The following is an 11,100-nucleotide window of genomic DNA, read 5'->3' on the forward strand; positions in this document are numbered from 1 at the left end:
GTCACGTTTGAGAATGGGAACGCGAAGGTCGCGTTTGGGAGTGGACACGTGAGGGTCGTGTGCAACACTCCTCTGAACGCGAGGTTCATGTTTTGATTGATCAACACGAAGGTGAGGTTCACATTCAATGTGGGCCTGAGGTCCGCATTTTGTTTGTAAAACACGCCACTGAGGGCCACGTGCAGCCTGGCTCATGCGAGGCTCTTGCTTGGGCACATAAACGTTAGTCTCGCGTTCTAAAGTAGAAATGCGAAGCTCGGTTGAGGCTCACAAACGCGGAGCTCGCATTGGTTGGAAGATCGACTTTCTCGAAGTTGTGCTCGTCGTAGGGATCTTCTTTTTCGTCGAGCAGCATTCTTCTTAGCCCGATTTAAGGCTTTTGCAGCAACATCACCATCCATAATGATCAAGTTAATCACCATAATGAGCCTCTTATGACCCGATACCTTTTGTTTAGGCATGGGTATAGGGCCTCTAACTCGATTGACGAGTTTAGTTTGAGCTTCTTCTTCTGAAGAAGGGTTGTATGAACCGTCTGATCCAATAGAAAGATACTCCTTTGGTGAATCAACGGTAGGAGAAACCCTAGCCTCCTTGGAGACTTTGTAGATTTTGCGCATAGCCTTGGGCCTAAGGGATCCGGAGGAGAGAATTCCTCATACTTGGTTTGGTCAAACTCTATAGTAAGAGTTTCAACCGTCGTTCCAACGAGCTTGGTGTCAGATTGCACTACCACTTCTTCATCAGTGAAAAAGATAGTCCCTAGCAGCGTCGCCATCTTTTGTTTGTCAGAAAATTAAAAAAAAATAAAGAAATAAATTTTTATTTATCTCCCTAATTGATTTAGGAATAATTACAATTTGTCTCTAACTGACTTAGAAAAATAAATTATAATTTCTCTTTTATCGGTTTCTTGATTTACAAAAGAGAGAAGGATCGTCGGAGATCCTTCACTTTGTTTAATTCTGTGTTCTTCTTGGTGGCGATGGGAGTTTGAATCTTGTATCTCGTTGATGATCTGAACACCTCATTTCATGGAAGTTGTCTATCCCTCTTGACTTAATGTCGTGAAGAACTTGTGAGGAAAGTTTATAACTCTAAATGAGTTTAAGAACTCTGTCAAAGAGTTAATTTTAGAAAGGATATTTGATCCTTTTTAACTGAAACAAACCTCTGGCTGATCTCTAAGTTCTTTAACCGAAAGCGGTTCAAAAGTCAAGCCAACTCTCAAAAAACCTAAGAAATGCCTTAATTACGCTCCATCCTCATTCACCTTTTTCAGTTGTAAATACAACTATTTATAGGGTTTAAGGGGTGTAACTGACACCTTAAATCACTCCATAATAGGGGTTTAATGCCCTCATTACGTGCAAAATGGTTTTGGAATTGTTTAAAAAATGTGTTTGAATAAATCAAACGCATGCTTCACGTTTTTTAAGCGACCCTCACGTTTAGCATATGAAACGCGGAGGTGAGATCCATGTTTAAAGCTTGGAACAGGGGGAACGTGTAACGCCCCGCCCCGGAATCTCGGAGTCAGTACGCTATTAGATCTGATGGACTGGCCTAACAAACCATCACATGTCTTTTCAGCACGTTTTGTCCTCACTCACGCGCTCCCTAGAAAACTTCCCAGTGGATCACCCATCCTAGAATTTCTCCAGGTCAAGCACGCTTAACTTTGGAGTTTCTAAGAGTTGGATTCCCGAAAAGAAGATGCATCTTGGTGGTATGAGTATTCCAATCAAATCTATCAATACTAATCACATCACCCTCTCAAGGGTTGGGATATTACAGAACGTGTTTTGTTTTTGAAACACGGTGGTGAGCTCCGCGTTTGGAGCTTAAAATACGGGGGTGAGCTCCGCATTTTGAGATTGAAACACGGTGATGAGCTCCGCGTTTTGGTTTGAAGAGATTGTCAATTTGTAATCTCTTTTCCAAGTCTTGCAAGGATCATCATCTTGTAATCTTTGCATTTGGTTCTTTAAAACGTGAGAATTGTCAGGTTGTAACTCTTGTATGTTGATGTGAAATTCGTCAGATTGTAACTTCCATCATCAGTTGTTGTGAAAGGTCTTTAGATTTTAACCTTCATCTGTTGTCGTGAAAGTTGTCAGATTGTAGCTTTCATCGGTAACGTTTTCTGTTGCGTTTCTCTTTCACAATCTGCTTGACAAATGCAATAGGAAACACCAGTCTCTTTGAGAAGCCAGGCAAGAGAGGGTTGAAGAAATAAGATTCTAAAACCTATCATCTTGCTTCTCCATATTCACGATGGTATAAAGTAGAGAATTGGAAAGGTTGCTAGTCAGTGTTTTATGAGGATCAACTTTCTGCAGTAATTTTTAAACAGCCTACAAGCAGAAAGTAGGGATAGACTATTCTGACGTTTTCACTCCTATCATCAAGTTGACCATGATCCGGACTGTACTAAGCATTGTGGCAGTTCGAGATCTCCATCTAGAGCAGATGGATGTGAAGATGACATTCTTTCATGGAGATTTGACGACAGAGATCTTTATGCATCAACTAGTGGACTTCCAGGAATGAGGCTAGGAGGGCCTCGTGTGTCGCCTACGCAAGAGATTGTATGGCCTAAAGCAAGCTCTGTGATAGTGGTACATGAAGTTCGAGAACTTTATGGAAGAGAATAGTTTTCTCAAATGCGACACAGACCACTGCTACTTTATCAAGAGGTATGACGAATCCTAGGTGATACTGTTGATTTATATTGGTGACATGTTGATTGTAGGGCCTGACTTGGCCTGCATTGAGGAACTCAAGGGGCGTCTGCTTCGAGATGAAGGATCTGGGCCCAGCAAACTAGATTCTTGGGATGAGGATCATTAAAGACAGATTAGCACATAGGCTGAGGTTGTCTCAGAAGGTCTATATTGAGAAGATTCTTGAAAAGTTTAGCATTGAGAAAGCTAAACCGGTGGGCTCGCCGTTTGCGAGCCATTTCAAGCTATTGAAGACCCAAACACCAGAGACTGCTGAAGAACATGAATTCGTAGCCAATATATCATATGCATCTGTCATCGGGAGTTTGATGTATGCGATGGTTTGCACGAGGTCAAATATTATACAAGAAGTGGGAGTTGTAAGCCGCTTCATGAGCAATCCAGGGAAGAACCACTGGGATGTGGTCAAGTGGCTTCTATGCTACTTGAGATGTTCATCCGACTGTTGTCTTGAGTATGGAAGGGTGAATTTATAGTTAGAGGGCGTTTGTGATGCATATTACGCCGAGGACATAGACTCAAGAAGGAGCACGAGAGGCTACATCTTCATCTTGGGTGGTGGAGCAATAAGTTGGAGATCCAAGTTACAGGATATCGTGGCTATGTCGACAACCGAAGCCGAGTACGTATCTACAGCAGGGGCAGCAAAGGAGTTGCTATAGTTGAAAGCTTTTCTTCTCGAGCTTGATTAAGCTTTGAGAAATACTTCATCCATTGTGACAATCAAAGTGCGATTCACTTGTCAGAGAGCGACGCATTCAATGCTCGGACCAAGCATGTTGACGTGAAGCATCATGTCATACAGAGATGGCAAAGCAGGAACGGGTTCAAGCTTGTAAAGATCGATACAAGGTACAATCCAGCCGATATGCTAACTAAGTCAGTTCTGCTTGAGTAGGTGAGGCTATGTGCAGCCTCATATAGCCTCCGTTAAGAACGTTGAGGATCGTGCAAGACGCCAAAGATACTAGACATCCGAATGATTAAACCAAGAAACAGACTCTCGAAGTGGGATATTGTTGAGAATGTTGAGTCTGTGTGTATACCCTTCTCACCTACCCCCTGCTTCAATGTTCACCTACCCCCAAATAGTGTTCACCTATCCCCTGCTACGATGTTCACCTACACCAAATAGTGTTTACCTACCCACATGAGAAAACTTATAAATACCCCCATAAGGGGGGTTATTGGTTGGAACAAGTTGGGCTAAGTGGGATACTTGTTCCAATGGAACAATTTTATCCCTTTGGGATATTTTAAGTGATGTAAATTGGGCCAGTTGGCATAATGGGATAATTTAAAGCTTTAGTTTAACAATTCATATGGGATAATTAATGATGCGACACCTTATTAAAGTATAATATTTATCTATCAACTAAGTCTAAATTAATTTACCTAATTGGTTTAACATATTATAATAATATAATACTAATATTATATTATATGAAATATTATTAACCAATATATTATAATGATATATAATAATGTTATATTAGATAATATTATATAATATTTTATTATCTTACGTTATAATAGAATTTTATAATATAATATAATTAAGATATATTACATATTATAATATAATTAATATATATTAGATATTTAATAAATTAGTGCTTCAAAATTATCCCATTTTCTTCATGATTGTCCCGAAGTTAAGAATGAGGTAATTTTTGGAGGTTGGAACAAAAAAATTTGTATAAAAGTGGGATAATTTTGGGAAAAGTGGGGCTAATTGTCCCAATTTTATTGTCCCAATGATAACACCTTGAAGTAAAATCTCAATCTCATTGTCCCAGTGAATAACACCATAAAGTAAAGTCCTAAATATTATCCCACTTACCCCAAAATTACACTAACCAATAACCCCCTAAGTTAGATTTGTAATGTATCTCAGTAGTAGAGGGAGAAAGAGAAAGATACAAATATATATAGTATCACTGAGAGTTCTTGAGTGTGAGTTTGTGAAAATTCTTGGAGATTATCTTTATCAAGAGAGGGTGTTCTCTTTTATCTTTTTTTCATTTGTAAACTCAAAAGGAATATAAAGGAATTGTGCGTCGTCGTTGCACCGTGGAGTAGCTCAGTAAGAATGAACCACGTTATATCTGTGAGTACTGTATTTGAATTCATATTTGCTGGTTTTATTCTGTAATTCCAAGATTGTTTGAGTGTGTTTTGTATCTCCGTTTGAGGCATTCTTGTTGGCGTGTATTCTAACAAGAGGAAATCAAATCAAAATTAGTTAAAACTCATTGTTGCAAATAATGAAGAAGTGGATGTCGAGTTCGTTGGAGTCATTTAATAGTTGGACTTAAATTCTAGTTTTAAGCTTTTGTTAAAAGACACTCTATGTATATGTCATTTAGATAGAACCTTATTTCAGTTTCCTTATTGAACAAACTTGGCTATGCTTTAATATTAATAATGTTTCAATCCAAATATTTTATGATTTAAATAATTAGCCAATGCACATAGTCTCGTGGTTTATATAGATTGTGTCTTGTTCCAAATGATCAAATTTGTGTCACCTCATATTCCGTTGAAACTGTTGTTTTCAAAAAAACCTCTATCAAAGAAAAAAAATCTTCCATGTTGTGGCCTAAAAGGTTTGGCTACATTTCTACTAGAAACTGTGTTGATTGTTGTAGAGGCAAATTGGTCAAGATAAAGAAAAAGAGTTCATTCATAGTTTTGATCTTTTGGAAGTTATTCACACGAAAATTAGTAGACCATATTTAGTTACATTATGTAATTGTAATACGTCATTACTTTTGTTGCTGACTTTTCTCGATATGGATATTTGTTCTAATTAAGTAAAAGTCTGAAGCTCTTGAAAAGTTCAAAAATATTAAGACTTAAGTTGAGAAATAATTGGCAAAAGTTGTCAAGATTGTTAGATCTAATCGAGACAGTGAGTATTTTGGCAAATATGGTAGTACAAGACAGCATAAAGGTACATATGAAAATTTTATGACCAACCGCTTAAAATTTTCAAAAATTATAAATATCCCCTTTAAAATTTTAAAACAGTCATTTGAATTTTTTTTACAGCTCGCCCCCATAAAAATTGCAAAAGTAATAAAAATAAAAATTTCAATAATATAAATAACTTCTTAAATATTTTACAAACAATCCCTTGAAAGTTTGTAGAATTACAAACACTTTGGGAGAATTTATAAAAAGCCCCTGTAGGTTTTGTAAATTATAAATAGCCCCATTAAAACTTTACAAAACATTTCCCTAAAAACTTTACAACCATCCATTGAAGTTACAAAAATTACAAATAACCCTCAAAATCTTACCAATTTCACCCAAATAAATTCTAAGATTATAATCACCCCCTCTAATTTAACATATTTCATTATAATATTATAATACATTAATATGGGGAGTATGTGAGGTGAGAGGATATAATAGTATTGGGAAGTCCAATGTCCGGAATGCTGGGGGATCGTGGAACTCTTTACTATCCATTTTGGGATTAGTGGAAAATACTAATCTCAGACGAACCAAACACGAATACTGATTTAAATCTCGAAACATTAAAATCCTAGTCGTCGTTTAGTTCTTACAAACTATAAATTTTTATTTAGATTTGTAAGGGACAGATAGATGGTTAAGCTATCTAAGTTTGAATTTCAAACATAATATTTTGATTTATTTTAGGAAAATCCAACCACTCAAACTAGCTACTTTAACTACTAATAAAAAAAACTATATTCTCTTCTTCTCATAACATAGCAAAGAAGAAGTACTCATTGTTTATGCATTCTTAAACATTTAAAGTATTACTTCAAAGATGATATATAACTTATAATCGATAAAGATATAATAAAATCATCTCTCTTATTATACCAAGATATTAACGTGTTTATTGAGCTTATAAACCAATATATGTAAACCAAAGAAATTAAAACAATCCAGTGTGAGCATGGGCTTGATACTTATTTAAGAAAAATTCCTCAAGCACCCAAAATATGAGACCAATAGGGAGGACAAGTGATGTGTCCCCCTCCTATTGGATAATGAGTTGGCCATCATTAATGATGACCAACTCATTATCCAATAGGAGGGGGACACATCAATGATGACCAATTTAATATTTTGGGTCCCTGTCGCAAAGCTCCTTATTTTATGTGAAGCCAAACCATCTAAGAATTCATTGCATTGGGAACTAAACCATACTCATAAGAGAATTGTAGAAATGATGAGTCATCAATAATAATGTTTCGACATTTTTAACACAAATAATTAGAGGAGACGTTAATGCACTATAAATTGATGAAGGTCCTTAAGTCCAGAAAATGATTAACAATGAGAAAAAAAATTAAGTCCAATTCTATATATATAATCTAAAAGTCTGCATGTTTAACCTTACATAATTTGGTAATATATGATTGACGTGCTCAACTCCAGTAAAATATTCACATTTTGCCTCTTGGTATTGGAAATGTCGGAACCATCCTGTAATATGTGAAAATATTTACAATCTTTTTGTAAACTTTCAAGCACATTATAGTAAAATTCCTAATGAAGAGAGACATTTGATATGCAAATAAACTGATTAAAAACCAAAGAAACTAAACCATGGAACTCGGAAGTGTATTTTTATTACATCCTTAAAAAAAGAACTTTCAATTACACTAAGTCGCATTATAAATTTACAATCATACTCAATTAATTAAAAAAATCAGTAAACACGGAGGACGGAAATTCAAGGCGACAGACACAAGAGCCTCCGCAAATACTGGAAACTTGCTCACAACTTTTCTTTCAAGGATGCGCTGTTGACTGCAGTATGAAAAAGTAATTAGCTTGCAAGAAAACCCGAGTAATCGGAATCGTTGCATTTCGTTTGGTTGCTGGAGGGATACTGGTCCATGTAGTTGTAAACTCCTCTGCAACTACTACAAATCATGTAGTTGTAAAGTCCTCTGCAACTTCTACAAATTCCAAGCCTTGCCTACTGATAGCGCTAGACTAACAAAGTTCTTAACCCGTACTATATATGAAACTTATTGCATTTGTGATAAACCTGAAGAGACGAAACCAAGCAAAATGAGGCGAACATGAACTACAGCTAGGAGACCTACACAAGTCCCCAGCTACATGCTTTTAAAAAAAATCAACTAAATCAGAGTAGACATAGACTTACCAGTAAAAAAAATTTGTTTTTGCACTTACCAGACTTACCTATCAGACCGTCACCAATTGGGAGATGCAACCAATTGCAATTAAAGGCAAAAAAAGCGAAATGCTGAGAAAGTACGGCTGCAAAAATAAATAAATAGACAAGCACGGGATTTTTGTAATGAAGGGTAAGAGCATAAGATGTGTAAGAGATGGAGGAGCATGTTTGTATGGAAAATCTTCTTAAAATGGACAATTGGTTAGGAAAATTCAACAAAATAACTGAGGTAATATTTTCCACCAACATATATGTTTTGATGAATTTACAAGATTACTAAAAAAACAACCATTAAAATTCTGAAGCATTTGAAAATTGTGTTAGTATCTGGTATTATGTTTTAAGTGTATGAATGTGCATTAAGTGTCATTAGAAGAATGTGAAACATGGTTTAATGAAATTTCTCCTGTTTCAAATTCGGTCAGTCAAACTCCTAAAAAAGCAATCTTCAATATTAAGTAATGCACAGGCTTCAAAACTGTGTTCAGTTAGTGAATATCATAACAAAGTACCTTATTTAAGAAAATAATTGTTGATAACTACAAAAAGTAGAAACCTGACAGCTATCTTCTCCTCAAAGTACAAGCAGATGTATCAATCACACTGATTCAATTTAACAGTCTTCACACCAACAAAAAAGTTCATTTCTCAGTCATTCTTTTTCTTAAATATAATACTGTCCAGGTGTTTATCAATATGTTTCTCAAAAAAAAAAACGCAATTCAGTATATGAAACTGGTGAGCAATCTTTCTCAATAAAAGTAGATAGGACCTCGCTTTTCATTCTTTAATGCAGGGGAAAAAGAGAAGAAAAACCTGCATGCCCCAAACAGACATACAGAAACACATATACAAAGACACACATGCACACACACAAACATCCAGCAACTAATAGTACAAAAGGAAGAGCAACAAACTCTGTAAAAGTGAAATTGAACATAAAACCTGCACTAGTACACCACAAAATACCTAGAAACAAAAGTAATAATGAGAGCAGAAATGAACTCACACGAACCCCTCAGAAAGATACAATCCTGTTGAACAAGTTCACAGAAAATCAGCACCATAACAACAAAAATAACCCAAAACAATTAGAAAAAAGAATAAGAATGACACACCTTGAAATACACCTACACACGCACACACTCACACCAAAAACCAAAAATAGCCCAAATTTTAACCTTTAAAAGATACATACAAGCATAACACACACATGCACACACCAAGACATACCCACACACAAGAAAGCCAACCCCTCTAATTTTTCACTTGCCGAAGTCATCTACCACCATTGGGATAACGAACTAATGCAATCAAATAATGTAGATACTTTGCTGCTGGGAAACAAACTCGCACTGCAGAATTAGCATTGGAAATATGACCTGCAGGGATATATATAAATAAACAAGCAAAGATGTAGATGTGTCTGTCTGTGTCAAGCAGGATATACACTACTGAGCATGTTGACACTGCAAATCTTTCTAAAATCAGGACACTTGGGTTAGGATAAATTACCAAGAAAATATGTGTCAGAAAATATGAGAGGTGTCGGAAGGTGTCGTGAGCGTAAAGAAAATTTATGAGCCATGCCAAAAATTTCACAGTACCGTTTTTTTCTGGAATTCAAATATTGAGATCTAGAAATGTACGAAACACTTCAAAAGCATATGATATGTGCTAGAAGTATGTGATGTGTGTCAAAAACTACCCTGTCTCATATGCATGACCAAGTGCGATCGATTGACTTCTGGCAATGGGCGGTTTGTGCACTACCGAGCACAAGCAATGGGTGAGTGGAAACATGGGTGTGCATGGATGATTAACGGTGCATGCATGAGTGACTGTGACCAACGGGTGCATGAGTAGGGCATGCACGATCGATGGGCGATGCATGCATGACTGATGGTGCGGTGCGAGGGCAGCAATGGCCTGGTTTGATCGATGGTCTGTGGTAATGGGGCATACACAACCGATAAGAGGTGCATGCACGACTGAGAGTGTGGCGTGAGTGTAGTAGTGACACGGCTAAACTACTGGCATGTTAATAAATAAACAAGTAAAAGTGTGTGTATGCGCGCATGGTGTGTGTGTGTGTGTGTGTTGCGTGTGAGTGTGGGTGTGTGCGTGCACGCGCAAATGTGATTACCTGATGTGCGCATGATACGAACCGCTGAAGAGAGCTCTAGATGTGGGCTTGGGAACTGGGGGGAAAACGTTCCACAATCTCAGCGTTGAGTCGATGCCCCCCGTAGCCGATGCAACCGTGGTGCCATCTGGGCTCAAAGCTAAGTATGGGGCGACGTGACCCACAAGCTCTCCTGTCCTAACACAGGATGGGTAGTCCCAGAGAGTCATGTGATCCTGATCGGTACCGCTGCACGAGCTCAAAAACTGCTCGCTGTTCTTGCTCCACATCAGAGCACAGACTCGGGTGCTGCCGGTCTTCACCGACCTCACACAAGCACCGGTTTGCGTGCTCCAGAACCTGATCGATCCGTTGCTCTTGCCGTCCCCTCCAACACCTCCCCCTGTGGCCAGCAAGCAACCCTTGAAAGGGCACCAGTCAAGGGCCCTGACAGAAGCATCTCTAGCAGCAACCTTGAAACGAAAAGCCCACTGATTCTGATTGCGAGCATCCCATACATGAACCAGGCCGTCGCTGCCTCCGCTCGCTAGTTGCTTGAAGCTTGCGTGATCAGGTGACCATTTGAGCCCGCAAATGTCGCCGGGCCCGTGTCCTCGGTAGCTTTGAACAACGTGGGCTGCAGACGGCATCCTGGGATCGCTGTTGACAACTCTGCCGTCTGAGCCTCCTGAGGTCAGTATGTTGTCACATTTCCAAGCCAGAGACCCGACTCGAGATGATCTCCAGTGCACATTTCTCAAAGTCCTCGTCGGGCACTTTCGTTCGACGTCCCATATGTAAATCAGCGAATCGTGCATTCCAACGGCGAGGTGGCGGCCGTCGGGAGCCCAGCTGAGGCTCGAAATTGAACTGCCCATGTAGTCGAAGACGATCTCATGAGCGGAGGTGCCAGGGTTCAGAGAGTGCACGACGTCGTCGAGGACGATCGCCAGGTTGCGGCTAGGGCTCCAATCGAGGAGGTTTAGATGATCGCCGTCCTGGAGACCAGCCGCATCGAGAATCTGACCGGCACTGAT

At 38.5% G+C, this 11,100-nt stretch overlaps 1 protein-coding gene across 1 annotated transcript in view; it reads right to left on the bottom strand.

Annotated features, from left to right (window-relative positions):
• LOC109846979 (cell division cycle 20.5, cofactor of APC complex-like) overlaps positions 7,332–11,100 on the bottom strand; it is a 61,366-nt gene continuing 57,597 nt past the window's right edge. Inside the window, exons 2-3 of the mRNA XM_020416221.1 lie at positions 10,085–11,095; positions 7,332–7,785 (exon numbers count right to left, since the gene is read on the bottom strand). Of these exons, the coding sequence (XP_020271810.1) occupies positions 7,743–7,785; positions 10,085–11,095 (1,054 nt within the window). The 3' untranslated portion in view covers positions 7,332–7,742. The remainder of the gene's footprint in view (positions 7,786–10,084; positions 11,096–11,100) is intronic.

This window comes from Asparagus officinalis, chromosome 7 (assembly GCF_001876935.1).
Source record: "Asparagus officinalis chromosome 7, Aspof.V1, whole genome shotgun sequence".
Classification (NCBI taxonomy): domain Eukaryota; kingdom Viridiplantae; phylum Streptophyta; class Magnoliopsida; order Asparagales; family Asparagaceae; genus Asparagus; species Asparagus officinalis.